This window comes from Symphalangus syndactylus, chromosome 7 (assembly GCF_028878055.3).
Source record: "Symphalangus syndactylus isolate Jambi chromosome 7, NHGRI_mSymSyn1-v2.1_pri, whole genome shotgun sequence".
NCBI classification, from domain to species: domain Eukaryota; kingdom Metazoa; phylum Chordata; class Mammalia; order Primates; family Hylobatidae; genus Symphalangus; species Symphalangus syndactylus.
This window is the reverse complement of record NC_072429.2, coordinates 132033206-132049083: the sequence shown is the minus strand read 5'-3', so window position 1 is coordinate 132049083 and position 15878 is coordinate 132033206. Positions and strand designations below refer to the sequence as shown.

The 15878-nt window shown below is 46.9% G+C and overlaps 2 protein-coding genes across 2 annotated transcripts in view; one reads left to right on the top strand and one right to left on the bottom strand.

Annotated features, from left to right (window-relative positions):
* Positions 1-15878, bottom strand: part of TG (thyroglobulin) — a 275016-nt gene that overhangs the window by 32067 nt on the left and 227071 nt on the right. The window contains exons 42-43 of the mRNA XM_055287302.1: positions 8175-8339; positions 7007-7174 (exon numbers count right to left, since the gene is read on the bottom strand). Of these exons, the coding sequence (XP_055143277.1) occupies positions 7007-7174; positions 8175-8339 (333 nt within the window). The remainder of the gene's footprint in view (positions 1-7006; positions 7175-8174; positions 8340-15878) is intronic.
* The window catches only part of SLA (Src like adaptor), a 68770-nt gene continuing 53419 nt past the window's right edge, over positions 528-15878 (top strand). Inside the window, exon 1 of the mRNA XM_055287317.2 lies at positions 528-828. The gene's annotated coding sequence lies outside the window, so the exon portion shown is untranslated. The remainder of the gene's footprint in view (positions 829-15878) is intronic.

The window sequence follows — 15878 nt, the reverse complement described above, 5'->3', positions numbered from 1 at the left end:
AGCTCCAGGGTGGAGGATTTACAGTGTGCGAGGGCATCCTAGAGCCATGAGACCTACAGGGCTCTCTGGGTGTTGGGAGATACCTTTTTCGCTTCTTATAACACTGCAAGAGACAGACAGGGTGGGTCTCACTGTGTCCATTCAAAGGCTAAAGAAACTGCAGCTCAGACCAGTTCAGCAACTCTCCTACATCATGTGGCTAAAGCTAAGAATTGTGACCCATTTTTCTGAATCCAAGTCCCTGCGATGCCTTGGGTTCAGACCCTAACACCCTCCCGTCCCTGATTGCTGGGGATTTAAGGCAGCAGTGCCTCCTTTCAGGAAATCACACACACACTGGAAACTCCTGCATACTCCTCTTACTATAATCTGTCACCAAAGGCTGGATATTCCTGTGCTGGGGCTCGTGCCAGCGCCTCGGGCTGCCAGGTGCTGCTTTCCAACTCCCACATGGGCTGCCCTCCCCCCACTGCTACCCACAGGGCCCCCACTCCACCTGCTCCCAGACGAGGCCAACTCCTGGCCAAGCTCAGGGGCACAGCGGAGGCGCTCTGTTTCTGATTTTTCTCGCCTTCCTTGGAGATGCCTGTGCTTGGAAGGGAAGGCAGAACATTGCATCTTGGAACAAATCTGCTTTTGATCATGCAAATGAATGCCTGGATAATGTAGGCAGACTGTCAATTTCACCAGTTAGAAAGAAAGAGAAAAGGGGGGGAAATTCCCCATGACAGCGACTGATGAAGAATTTCAATAGAAAGCTGCTACTTCAGAAAATAAGATCATTTGCCGCGAATGGAGAACATCTCAGGCAGCCCTGATGCTCCACCGGTAGGTTGCTAACTTTGCTGGGTGTCATTAGGACCCCCTGGGTGGGCCATAGGTGGCCTGGCGTGGTATGTGGGGGAGGGTCTTCAGAGGAACTTGATGGATCCTGTACCCATCCTCCGTCTCTGGTCTGAAGGAAATGGGTGGGTCTCTGCTGGTGGTGAGTGGCTCCAGGGGGCAGGACTTGGGGTAAGAGGCTCCACTCCTGTCCCTCCATGACTTCCCTGGGAAGCTGCACCGCATGTGTTTGTGGACTGGGATCCAGCTGATACTTATGCAGCGTTGGCATGAGTAAAGAGCATGCATTTGTGTTTACTACAATTTGGAAAATTGGTCTCAGGTCAGCTGAGGTGGTTCAGAGATTAGACGTTCTTTGTATTCTTGCTTTCTGTGTATAATTATCTGAAGAAGGGATAACAGCTTTGGACACTAATCTTAATATTAAAATTAAAAAATTAAGGGAAAAACGAACATTTATTGAAGGCAAACTATTTTCCAGATATTGTTGTATATTTGAATTCTTGAACATCTTTATGAGGATATTTACTAATCATCACCCAACTTCACAGATAGGGAAACTGAGGCTCAGACTCTGGATAACTTGGATGCTCGTGATTGCAATCCAAGGACACCCAGGACACTCTCCCTGCTCTGTTGACACATGACCGAGGGAACAGGGTCCTGGTCAGTTCCTGGCCATTGTGTCACTCCAGCTGACAGTGCTGCTATGGGGCCCAACAGCACCTGATCCCCACCTCCTGAGGTCTTGGAATAGATGTCCATCTCTCCATATAGTATGTATCAATGGTATTTCAGTTGTTTGCCTTGTCTGTTATCATCTGACTGCAAGCCCTTCTGAGGAAAGGAATTCAATTTGTATTTTATGCTGAAACATCTGGCCCAGCATGACTAAACAAACAGGTGTTGGTGTTACAAAAACATGCTGGACACCCTGTTTAGGTGGATGTGGCAGTTTACTGCAATTGATATGTCCTGTTTCTCAGCCCCAGATGGGGCAGGAGGGGCTGGGTGGTTATCAAAGGACAGAGGATGGAGTAAAAGGCATGGCTGAGATTGAGGCCCTCCAGAACCTGCCATCTTCAGGCCCTCCTTGGCTGATGGTGGTTGGACCCAGGTGCCATGGAGCCTTCTTGGGGGAAACAGAGAAATGCACAAGCCCAACTCTAAATTCAGGTTGGGAGTGGGCTGAGGCAAGGCAGGGCAATACAAGGGCACATTGGGTTGAAGTCCAGAGGAGTTTCTTCAGTGTTGGGAGGGTGGGAGCATAGCTCATAGCTCAGTTTCCACTTGGTTGTCCACTGTGCCCTCTTGCAGCTCTGTGTGGGGTAGAATCCTGAGGATCTCTCTAGGTGATGCTTGCGTATGGTAGGGGTAATGTGGTGATAGCACAGCCCTGATCTAGTGTTTATCACAGATAGGGTAATGGATAGAGCCTGCCACCTGCCACCTTCCGAACTCCTGCCCTGCAATTGGGGTCAGAGACCTGCAGAGGAAACTTGGCTTTCCAAAGGACTAGTTAGCTGACCTAAAGATATCCGGTAAAGCTCACTAAGCCTTTCTTTCCCAGAAAAAAAATCGTGTTAAATACTGGTTCTTGGTTCCCTACCTCACAGCCATACAGTTGAGATAAAGTAAAGTAAGAGCATGAGTTACTTCACTTAGGCTAACCCCTAAAGCTATTGAAATTTTAAAATTATAAATAAATCAATAAATGACTACAGAAAAAAAAGAAGGTGGGTAGAATTGGAAAGCCCTTTGCACATAGTAGCCTTTATTCTAGCTGAGTTTGCGTACATTTCAGTACCCAGCATACCATTGATGGTAGATGGAAGGCTCTCAGAGGAAAGCCTGGCTTTTCCCAGAGTGCTGTCATGGGAAGAGGATACTTTGGAGGCAGATAGAACTGGGTTTTAATTCTGGTTTCTCTCTGAAAAATAGTAATAATAATCTCCACCTCATAGGGTAATAGTTGTGAGGGTGAATTATTTCATTGAAGACTTCTCGGTTAGGGCCCATCACATAGTCAGTTCTTCATAATTTCATTCATTCATCCTAGTGAATGTTTATTGTGTGCCTGTTGTGTGCAATTTGTCTAGCAGAACTAGAAACATAGGCACCAGAGATATAGCAGTTTCAAACATTCTAGTTGGGGAAGAAAGACAATAGACAAATACATAATATGGCAGGAGGTTTCAGTGCTAGGGTAGGGTGTGGATGTAGGGATAGAGAAGGCTGGGGATATGGCTTCCCTCTGAATCCAAGTGGTCAAGCAAGGTCTTTCTGATAAGCAGACCCTGAAGGAAGTAAGGCAGTGAGTTATCTGGGAAGAATATTCCAGAAGAAAAAACAGCAAATACCAGGACCCTGATGTGGGATGTGCTCAGCCTATTTGAGAAACTCTAAAGGGATAAACCAGTGAGCCAAGAGGGAACAGCAGGAGTTAAGGTCAGAGAGCTAACAGGGGTCACATCAAATAGGCTTTGGCAATTAATAGAAGACTGGATTTTTCCTCTGCATGAGAGGAGGCCACTGGAGAGAAGGCTTGGAGCAGAGGAGTAAAATGGTCTGACTTATACAGGGATTGTTCTGGCTACTGTGCTTCTCATAGATTACAAAAGGCAAGGAAGGTTCAGAGAGAGAGTTGGGGGCTAGCACAAAAATCTCAAATAAAATGGCTGGATCAGGATGATAGCAGAAGAGGTAGGGGAGAAGCGTTTGGATTTGGGATACATTTTGAAAATACAGCCAACTGGATTTGCTGATAGAATGCTGGTAGGATATGAGAGAGCAGTGTCAGGAATGACTTTGGGTTTTGAGCCTGAGTACAGAAGGATGAGTTGTTTAGTTGCTGAGTTGTTTACTGAGATGGTGAAGACTACAGAAGAACATGTTGGTTGGGGATGTGAACAGAGGTGGAATAGGCAGTCCACTTTGGGCGTGTTATGGATAAGACACTATGAGACATGTAAGTGAAGATGTCAAGTGGGCCATTGGCTAAACCAGTTCAGAGTTCAAGGGAAAAGTCCAGGAGGAATAAATCTGTGTGCAGGCACATGTTTAGGAGATGATCGCATGCAGTGGCACTGAGCTGTGAGCTGGCTTCCAGTCCTACCGTCACTACTCTCCTCCTGCAGGTAATCCCCCTCACCAATCAGCACCTAGATGAGTTCTCGGCAGGATGCAGTTTCACAAAAGCTGCTCAGTGGCTTCACTAACGCATGTCCCAAGGGAACGAATGAAGAAGTGAAGCCAGAAACGAACGGTCTAACCAATGAACAAATGTGCTGGGGAAACACTGCCCTGTGATTGGTATCCGGGATGACCGCCATGGAGCAGGGCTAGGAGCTGCTCTGCTGTGCCCTTAGAGAGGCTTCTCTATTTGGGGGTGCCCGACTTCAATGCTGGCTTCTCCAGCCAGGCCCCTGTTTGGCAGTGAGCCTCCTGCTGGTGGCCCCATCTTTCTTTGCAAGTGAACAAAGTAAGCTTTCCTTAAAAACCTTAGAGGGAAACTCAATGAGAAGAATGCAAATGCATCCTCGAGTAGAGATCCCAGTCCTCTGGATTCAGGTCTCTGGCTGGACAGGTTAAGGAATTCAGGACAAAGTTAGGAAACTTCTAGACACTTCTGGGACCATACTTGAACCAGGGAAGCCCAAGGCAGTCATGAGCCCCCAGTCATCCCTCTCACAATGAATGGGCATAATCAGAAAACATGAGCCTGGGCTACCCTCTGAACACCATGGTCCCAGACCTGCCAATAAGAACCACCCCCTCACCCTCCCTGATGGATGGCATTTCCACTGTGTTGGGAGAGGTCTGGGAACTAACCACAGGGCCGCCCTCCTCCCTAGCCCCATCAGCCCTTTCTAGGCTGATCCCAAGGCTCCTGGGAATACAAAATTAGTTCTTCCTCTCTTTCAAAAGTCGAAGATGGCCATGAAGAGTTTTCAGCGCATGGTCCAAAGAACCAGAGCTGTGAGGACATGGTGTCTTCTGCACAGAGATTTTGCATCCTCTGTAGGAGGGTATCAAATAAGGAGGTGAGTGGGAAAGAGTCCCTGGTCAATGGCCAGCTCCATCCCAGTCGGCCCATGCCTCAGAGTACTGTCTCCAGGGCGGAGAGTGTTTAGGAGCAGCAAGAGAATACTAAGATTAGAACTTCCATTTCTTTCTCTTGCTTTAACATTCTTTTGATTCAATAAAGGGTTTATAATAATTCAGTGTATTAGTACAGGAGTACACATGTATATAATTTATACTTAAATGACTAAACTTACTATTTCTTAACTGATGAGGGGCTTGATCAGAAGCAACTTGAGGATCCCTGTTTTACAGACTACAAACTCTTAGGCAGTGGAGGAGAGTGGCACATTTCCAGTGATTCCTGAATGGTTGTCTTGTCCAATAATAAAATCTCAGCCCCTCGGGGTAAGGGCTATGCTGGATGTGAGTGCTTGGCAGAAAAAATGTTGAAATGGATCAGGTACAAAAGGTATTTCGCACTGGCTGTTAGTTAGCTAGATGAAAGCTGAGGGTGACTAAGTTTTACTGGACACCCTCTCTCGCAACACACACACACACTCACTCATACACCCTCAGAGAGAACTGTATTGCTGCTCACATGCCACACCCACCTTCTTGATAGGAACCTTCAGAAATCAGCTTCACATGCAAACCTCACCAGCCCTGCTTCTTTCTCTCTCTCTACATACACATGCACACATAAATATATATAATATGTAACATATTATGCATGTGTGTATATATACAGCAATAGTAATAATTCATAATATTCTTTCTCACATCTCTACATCTCCAGAGGTAGCCAATGTTAATTGCATGTTGTGAATCTTTTTACTCAGTTATCCTTCTATGCAGAAAAACATACAAATATACACACTTACAAATATAAAGATACATACAGGTTGGTTTTTAAAAATATGAATGCTATCTTAATTTCACATCCCTCTATGTGTTTTTTGTCATTTTGCAATGTGTCACAGGCATCCCTTAAGCCAGTAGAGAAAAATCTAGCTCATTCTTTTTAATATCTGCATAATATTTAATAGCTTGTTTGTATCTTAATTTAGTCAACCATTTCCCTGTTAATGGACATTTGAGTTGCTTCCAATTTTTTGCCACAATAATCAATGCCACAATCAATCAATAAACAATGCAATGTGATAAATACTCTTGTATATATATCATGTAAAACTGGAGCTTTTATTGCTGTAGGATAGAGTCCCCAAGGTGAAATATATTACCCAAAGGAAATAGGATTATCCAAAGGAACTCAGGATCCTGTTTCGTTGCTTTCATGATTTAATAAAATTCCAATTAGACTGCCTTATATTCAACAGAGCCAACAGAAACCCATGTCATGCATGTGCAGGGGAAGGTGCACTCCACCCATGCCCAGAGTTGTCCTCTCTCTGTGCTTTATGCACACTGAGCTTCCCTGTAGGCTTGACCACCTATAAGGTTTTGGCCAAGAGTAGCTTGTCCAAGGCAGGGTGGGGTGGGCAGAGGAGCATGTGCTCAGCCTCTTCCAGGGTTAGCCACATCCTAGTGAGTGGCTGTAACTGCTGGCGAGAGCAGGAACTGTGCATTCAAGCAGACTGAAGACCTCACAGCTCACTCCCACTTTGCTGTGCCTCCAGCAAGCCACACAAAGCTGCATGTTTGCCAGGTGCATTGTGCATGCTCTCTTTACTAAGAAATTTAACTTGGAAGGCTGGTACTTCAGTGTCTTTTTCAGGATTGGGAAAGGGTGATGATTTAACAAGAGTCCCTTCATCCCCCTGCCTCATCATCTCTCAGTTCTCAGTACAACAACCATCCTCCATGAAATATGGGTGGCATGGTCCAGAACGTGGGTATTCTAACTTGCAGCCCTGAGCTGCAGAGCTTCTAGGTCAGCTTCAGTTTTCCACAGTGATTCATTCACAGCTGTAATTTGTGGATGTGCCTGTGTTGCTCACTACCCTGCAAGGGTCTAATTTCTGAATCCCCCCCATTACCACCTCCTAAACTCACGTAGGCATTGCACACAGTAGTTATTCAGCAATTGGTCAATATCTCTTGATCAAGTCAGACACTGAGGTCCAGAGCCCTTAGGAAATGGCCAGCTGGAGATATCCGAGGCCCCCTCCCTGATTACCTTCACAGCCTTTGCTCTGTTGATGAGCCCATCGTCCTGAGAACTCCCAATGAGCAGATCGACCTCTACGCGCAAAGACCTCTTCAGTGCTCTGGCTGGAGGCTCACGGAGGAACTGGCTATCGATCACAGGACCCCAGTAGTGGAAAGGGCCACTCACGGCCAGGAGCTGCATTGGATGCAATAATAATCAGTTGTCCTGGAATAATCAGTTGCATTGCTTTGCATAAAGAGGTCTTAACCATACTGAATGCCAGTGCTGGTTATCCATCTGTGACTGTACTGGGAAAAAATGACAAGGACAACTGGCAGGCAGGACACCATGTGACAAAGTCAGGGGCTGGAAAGTGAATGAATCTCACTCTCAGCAATGATGGTCTCCAGGGGAGCATCCCAGAGGTAACAGCAGATCCCCAGGTAGGGATGGGAAAGCCTGAGCCTGTAGGTGGGTGAGGAAGGCAGGAGGAGACAGTGGTTGAAGAGGAGGCAGTGACTCTGACAGGTGAAATTCACCAGCTCCAGTTATGATCAAATTAGCCTGCACTTAGGGGAGCTGAGGATAAGACCTGCTCCAATTCTGTGAGTCCAGACTCATTGCTAAGGTGATCAGGCCATCGATTGTCATGACAACAATTATTCCTGCTAGTGTCCCCTTCATTAATGTGAGGGCCAGCCAGAGATTTGGTCTGCAAGCAAGAACTTTGCATGCTAGAAAGGGAACACACAGCTATCCCATATAAGGGAGTGAAGTGACTCAAATACACTGCCATCTGTGAAGCCATGCCTGCAATACTCAATACATCTAGCTGTGACCTGTTAAGGGTTTGGTCCCCTGCCCACCATGGTCCTGGCGTGAGGCCACATCTTTCACATGTGTTACTTCATTTTCTCCTTCTACTCCATAAGGTCTGTATAACTATTCCCATGTTATAAATAAGAAAGACAAATTGCAGAGGCATCTGTCTACCCTCAGTACCCATGTTTGGACTGTTGCAGGCTGTGGTGCATGCTCAGCTCTAGGGGCTAGGGAATGTGATTTCCAGCTCCAGCTGGTCATCAGCCTCACGTGTGGTATGGCTGGGGTGGGTGACACCTCCTTCCTAGGTCTTCATTTTCTATTTGTAAAAGAACAGAGAATGTCCCTTCCCAACTTGCATTTAAATGCTCACCTTGGTCTGGGCGTCATTGAGGACATTGGCAGGCTTCTGGCGAAGGCAGGACACCACTTCTTGGCTGGATGACATGGGGCAGCTGACCTCCTTTGCCAAAGCAATTGCCTGCTGCTGAGCCCTCTCATGGCTGATGACGGCGGCCGGGGAGAGTGCGGAGCCTCCCTGGAAGAGAAAGCAGGCTCAGGGCTGATGGTTCAGATCATCTCCTGCCCCTGTTCACCTGGAGCCCTCAGTGCCACATCAGGGTTCTGCATCCTTCCTCCAAGCTTGGGGGTCCCAGGACCCATTCTGGGGATGCACACAATTGGAAGGGCAGGATTGGTCAACAGCATATCAGCATGCAGTGTGATACTGAACAGGTGTCTCCCTAGGCCTCAGTTTCCTAACCTGTGAAGTGAGGGTGCTGCACAAGGGAACCTTTGGTCTTGGCTGTGCAGATGAATTTATATATAGAGGCAACAGGCTGATGGTTCTTTAAGAGGATCGGAGATCAGCAAAGTCCTCTGGGAAGAGAACTCTGCAAAGATAGAACCATCTCCCACCAGCACTTCCCGGGGGCTCCTTAGCTAGCAAGCTCCTTTAAGATGGAGCTGGACTTTAAAATGGAAGCCCACCTAGGAGGTGATGAAAACACAGTCTTTGTAAGGGTAAATTGCTTCATCAAAATCAGGGTACTCTCTGTTAAAATGACCGGTTTCTCACTTTGGGAGGCTGAGGTGGGCGGATCACGAGGTCAGGAGATCGAGACCATCCTGGCTAACATAGTGAAACCCCATCTCTACTAAAAATACAAAAAATTAGCCAGGCGTGGTGACGGGCGCCTGTAGTCCCAGCTACTTGGGAGGCTGAGGTAGGAGAAGGGCGTGAACCCAGGAGGCAGAGCTTGCAGTGAGCCGAGATCGCATCACTGCACTCCAGCCTGGGAAACAGAGCAAGACTCCATCAAAAAAAAAAAAAAAAAAAAAAAGGTTTCTTCTTTCTAATAATGAAAGGGATAGGAGCTGGGTTCCAGGAAGTTCATCTCTGCCCGGACTTTTGGTAGAATTGGGTCCTCTGCCCCGGGAGGAACAAATGAGCTGAGGGGGTCCTGACCAGTGTGCAGTTCCAGGGTGCATCCTCTGTGGGGCTCCCGGTAGCTCAGACACTGGCTGCCCACTGAAGAGTCATGGATAACCAGGGGAGGCAGTGGTGGTGATACCAGTGCCACTGCTCTTACCCCTGCTACTGCCTCTGATGGAAATAATAGCAACCACTGTGGATCGAGGGCTTCGACAAACTCACTCAAGAGGTTCCCTGTTTCAGCTCATCGGATCCTCACAGCAATTGTGCAAGTCGGTTGCTCTTACTGTTCCATTTAACAATTATGTTGGAGGCAGGGCTGGGATCTGACCCCAGTGGCCAAACACTTAGCCACTGTGAAGTGGCCCTTTCATACACCTGGTAGGTTCCTGATGAAAGGTGGTGGCACTGTCGTTATGATGATCTCTGTTTATTGTCAAGCTCAAGAAGGGACATGCGGCTAGGGCCAGAGGCAAGGCCAGACAGTCAGAATCTCAGCCAGGAGCAAGGAAAAACACAAGTGCATGGAACTGGGGGATCCTGGACACGGCCGCTGTGAGACCTGGTGTCAGAGGAACTTTTGTAATGGCTCTGGGCTTCTCAGAATAGGCCTGGCAACTAGGTCCACAGACTCCAGAAAGGGCTGGGAGATATACGTGATTTTCTGTCTTGAACCGCTTAGACAAACTCCGAGTCTCCTAGAAATGCAAATCAAAACCACAGTGAGATACCATCTCACACCAGTTAGAATGGCGATCATTAAAAAGTCAGGAAACAACAGGTGCTGGAGAGGATGTGGAGAAATAGGAACACTTTTACACTGTTGGTGGGACTGTAAACTAGTTCAACCATTGTGGAAGTCAGTGTGGCAATTCCTCAGGGATCTAGAACCAGAAATACCATTTGACCCAGCCATCCCATTACTGGATATATACCCAAAGGACTATAAATCATGCTGCTATAAAGACACATGCACACGTATGTTTATTGTGGCACTATTCACAATAGCAAAGACTCGGAACCAACCCAAATATCCAACAATGATAGACTGGATTAAGAAAACGTGGCACATATACACCATGGAATACTATGCAGCCATAAAAAATGATGAGTTCATATCCTTTGTAGGGACATGGATGAAACTGGAAACCATCATTCTCAGTAAACTATCGCAAGGACAAAAAACCAAACACCGCATGTTCTCACTCATAGGTGGGAATTGAACAATGAGAACACATGGACACAGGAAGGGGAACATCACACTCCGGGGACTGTTGTGAGGTGGGGAGAGGGGGGAGGGACAGCATTAGGAGATATACCTAATGCTAAATGACGAGTTAATGGGTGCAGCACACCAACATGGCACATGGATACATATGTAACAAACCTGCACATTGTGCACATGTACCCTAAAACTTAAAGTATAGTAATAATAATAATAATAAATATATATATATAAATAAAAAAAAACAAAAAAAAACAAAGCAAGACTCCTGTGCTATGTGATCTCCAGCCAGTGGCTCACTCTGCTCTCCAGCATTTCTAAAAGAGAGAGAAGAATCCTAACCCCCAGGATCCTCTGATAAGCAGCAGCAATAAAAGTAAACTACTCAGCCAGGCCAAGGCCTGGAATTCAATGACCCAAGGAACAAGGGTCAATATGATTTAGCCTGTTGGTGAGCTCTTGGGCCCTCAGGTTTATTTTTCCAACAATGAGCAGGGCAGCTTTTTTGAAAACCATTGGATGTACTTTAAATTTAAAAAAAGAAAACAAAAGAAAACACACACACACTCAAAATATTCAAGCTCAAAACTCCGTGTTCTGAATAGCAAACTGCAGAAGGGCCCACAGGCAAGCAGAGAGGAGATGTGAATGTCAGGATGGGGCCCCCTCTGACGGTTTCAATATTTCCTTCGGCTATAAAAAGCCAGGGATCCTGATATGGTGAGGAAGTGGTTAAAGGCGTGGGTCACACTGATATTGCAAGATGGCTTAGAGAATGTTTCTTTCTCTTAAAGTATTTTGTTTAAATTGATCTTTCTGAAGGAAACCTTTTTCACCGTGGAAAATTGGTGTTTACGCAAGCCAACGGTCGACTCAGCCTTCATTTTAAAGCACTTGATTAGAGACAAAGCACTCGGGGGCAGGAGGGGAGTTGCTGTGCAGAGGTGTGCAGACAGCATGAGATTGGGGCAGAAGGGCTCGGTTTGAACCCCAGCTGTGTCACTCCCTGATGAAGTGGGCTTGGGCAAGTGACCATCTGTGATGAGAACAATCAACCATACTTTACAGGGTTGCTGCAAAGATGCATGAGGCCAGGTAGGTGAAGAAGTGTGTCCTCTGCACAGTGGGAGCTGTGGCTGCACTATGGTTAGTGCAGTGACATTCACGGGACCCCACAGGATGTAAAGGGATCAGGTCTTCTCAGTCTGCCCAGTCATGCCTGAAGGTCCACAGCCCTGGGCTCCGGCTTTATCTAAATCTGGCCTAGCTATTCAATGGCGAGGAGTTTCCGCTGGCTGTTGTTTTTTTAACTTTAAAAATAGTTCAGGTTAAAACCACAATTGCTGACCACTGCTTTTTGTTCCTGGGGCCTCCGAACATGGTGAGGTGCCTTGACCTCAGTTAGTCACTGTAGTCGCTTCGGAGTCAGGGCCTGCCCCTGGCCAAGCACACATATCCACACACACAACCACAGATGGAGACACACTCACGCAATCAAGGAGTTTATCGGTACCGCTTCTCAGAGGATCCTGGGAGTTAGGGTTCTCTTTCTCTTTTAAAAATCCTGGAGAGCAGAGTGAGCCACTGGCTGGAGATCACATAGCACAGGAGCCTTGCTTTGTTTTAAAGCAGCACCAGGAGACTCGGAGTTTGTCTAAGTGGGTTAAGGACACACACAGACACTGACGGAGACATATGCTTACACGCACAGACACACAGCCACAGATGGAAACACAGACTTACATGCACAGACATGGCCACAGATGGAGATACACAGTCATAGATAGAGACACACTCACACAGAGATACACACTTACACACACAGACACTCATGGTCACATAAAAATCACAGGCATACACTCACGGACACAGGGAGACCCACACTTAGAAACACACACAGTCACAGAAACATCCAGCTACAGAAAGAAATATACACCCACACACATACACACTCACATAAGCGCAGAAAGACACACAAACACACACAGTCACAAAGACACACACACACAGTCATAGACACATACGCAAAGATACATACACATAGACACACCCAGACACCTACAGATAGACTCATACACTCAGACACATACACACAAACACACACACAAAGCTGCCCTTGTTGAAATGGACCCTGCAGCATTTCCCGGGAGGAATCCCTCAGGCAGCCTCCCCAGAGCAGCTCCAAGAAGCAAAGCAACAAGGAGCAGGGTGGGCAGGTCCCCGGACAAGCAGGAGGTCTGGTGGCTCTTCCCTGGGGCGTCCGTGCATCAGAGGGTCCTCTGGATGGACTCTGCCTCCCTCCTGGCACCCTTCGCACTTCTCAGTCCCACCCTGGAATGTGAATCCTCATCTACAGTGGTGTCTACCTCACATGGAGAGGGGAAGGATGGGAAGCCCAGTAAGCAGGTGCTCAGTGAGCTCCTTACCCATCAGGCACTGCGTGGAATCAAGGAGTTAATTCTTACAAAGCCCTTGCAGCAGTGCCCAGCACAGGCACAACAATGAAGACGAGGATAAACATTCAAGTAGCACATCCTGTGTGCCTGGCATTGAATGCGGGCTGTACGTATAGAAGCTCACCTACCTCTCAGAGCAATCCCAGAGTTGGGTAACAACAGTATTATTTCAACTTTAGAGGGGGCTCCAGGGTAGAGTTGAAACCACTTGCCTAGAGTCTCAGAGCTGGGGGATGACAGAGCCAGGATTTGAGCCGAGGCTGCAGGCGCCAGAGCTCCATGTTCTAACCAGTGTGTCATCTCATGCTTGTGGCAGACAGTTCCTTTCTGACCCCGGGGGGTGGGGGGTGAGGCCAAAGCAAAGTAGAAAGCTCATGGCTCTTGTTCCTGATAGACTGGGGTTTTAATTCCAGCTCTGCCCATGGCCATTTTGCCAATTTCCTTTGTCTTTCTGAGCTTCCAGTTCCTAATCTGTAAAATGGAGATATTATGATCAGTGTTCACAGAGCTGATGTGCAGATTAAAGGAGACAATGGAGGTAAAATACCTGATGTGTAATTTGCACTCAAAGTTGGTTGTATTCATCATTAGGAATGTTATTATCCATGATTTAATGCCTACAATGTGACTCGAAACTCTTCATTACAACCTAGGCTGATAGGGAGCAAGTCCCTTGCGCTGTCTGACTTGGGGGAAGGTGCCTCTACATGCAAAGCAGCTGTGGGGCTGCCAAACTTGCTTCCCTGTGGTACCACACACGGGCCAAAGTGCTTTTTTGCTCACTTTCTTGATTTATGTCCTGCCACAACACTATGAAGTTAAATCAGGTAGGAAGGACTGTCTTTTCAGGGAGAAATTCTCTGCTGTACAGAATCTGAACCCAGGTGTTCCAACTCCAAACCCAGGGCTTTTCTCTGCTTCTCCTGGGAGAAACCAGATGTGTGACTTCTAAGCCCTGACCAGACCACTGGGCCTCTAGAAACTTAACTATCTCTAGCTGGCTTATCGAATGCTGGCTTATTGAGATCAACTGCCAAGTATTACCTGACAGTTATCAACCTTGTATTTCTTTTGACTCTATTTTATTCCAGGCAAAGTGAGTCACAAAGAAGCATAAGTCTCAAGCCCCAGTTAGGCAGATGCTTTTTAAAAATGTGTACTATATCCAGCAGGACATATGTACTGGTGACCTCCAGATGAGCTCTGTGCAATCATCAGCAGGAGTGAGCCAAGAATTCTTGTGCTTTGGGAATTCAGGGGAGGGAGGGATTTCTAGGCACTAGGGTGGCCCAGAGGAAGCTGCAGAGAATCATCAGGACTTGAGTGGGTTTCTATGGGAGGAAATAAATGGGAGAAACAGGGTGGGTGACCATTCTGAGGGGGAGTGGGCAGGGATGGCAGTGGGGTCAGAGGCTGATTACCCAAAGGAGTTATAGACAGGAGCTGGGTCCTAAGTAACCTGGCAGCCCCAGGACAGGGCCTGGAACTCAAACTATGTATTGCAAGCGTGAGCAAATGACTCTATGAATGCGGGAGTGAACAAATGAATGAATGGCAGGCAGATGGACCAGTGACTTCTAAATGAAGAGAAGAATTTCCATAGAAGTGGAGTGAGAAGTAAACTTCAGAGGTCATTAAATCCCAGACTAAGTGAGAGATGTGATTTAGAAGGCACCAACCCTGGGACACAGAGCATGTATCCTTCAGGCAATGGACAATGAGGAATCCATAAAGGCTTTTAAATGGGGTATTACAGAAAGGGCTTGGGAATTCCTGTCACTGGGTCCTTTGTCTTTGCATTCTCAGTGCCGAAAATGGTTGGTAGTGCTCAGCAGGCCCTCAGTAAAGGATGGAGCATCAATACCTCCTGAATGTGAGCTTCTGATGGCAGGGGTTGGGAGGTAGTTATTCCTTTATCCCCAGAGCCCAGCACAAGGTGTGGAACACCATGTGTGGAACAGAAGAGAACTGGAATGAATGGCAGGATGGTGGCTTGGCTAGTTGACTGTGGGATGAACTGGAGCGGGGAGCATCTGAGTTAGGGAGTCCATTGGTGACTTGTAAGGTCTAAGGATAAAGGGGTAGTGTGTGACCCAGAGTGCCATGTCTCCGCCCTCGCACCAACCTCTCCCAGGAACTCACCCACACCTGGAAGTTGCCACCAAGGTGTCGTGGGCCAGCTGAACTGTGGCATGCTATTGAGCAGCTGGGACAGCTTAGGGAGAGAGCTCTGGAAGCTAAAGCACAGATGGACTTTTTTTAAACATCCAAGTTTATATTTGTATTCTCTTGCGTGTTTTCTACACTAAAATCATCTTTTTTCTTGATCCCCAAAAGCCTGAGTTTTACTCTAATTTGTAACACTTCAGTTTTGGCAAAACTTCCATCAGAGGGATGGTAATTAATACAAGTTTCATCTTGAAATCCCAGTCTTAGGGCACAGGAAAAAAGGCATCAAAACTACCTGTTGGTATAGTCATGATCTAGGAGACAATCTGAAATGTAGGATTTGAAGAAGGCCTAGTGAATGCTATTCCTTCTTTTTTGTATAAAAAGTGCGTGTGTGTGTGTTTACTTAAAGGAAAGCAGAAAAGAATTAAACATTTATAAGGCACCTTCTAAGGGCCACATCATTTATTCACATTTTCTCTCGTGATCTCCAAAACAATCCTCTAAGTGTTATATTAGAATCCCTATTTTACAGATAGAGAGACTGAGGCTTGGAGTGGGTAGGTAATTTTTCCAAGGTCATAGAACTGATCAGTAGCAGGGCTAGAATTATAAAGGTTTCATCGTTCCCCCCATACTGTGCTACCTACCCAAGAAAACAGCAAGTACATCACAGACCCTTATTTTCCATTCCACTCATGAGTGGCTGGTGGATGGTGACTCATCAGCAAGGTTTTTGCAAGGGTGGCTGGGACAGCAAAAGGAGGAGGAGGGGTCGGGCGCGGTGGCTCA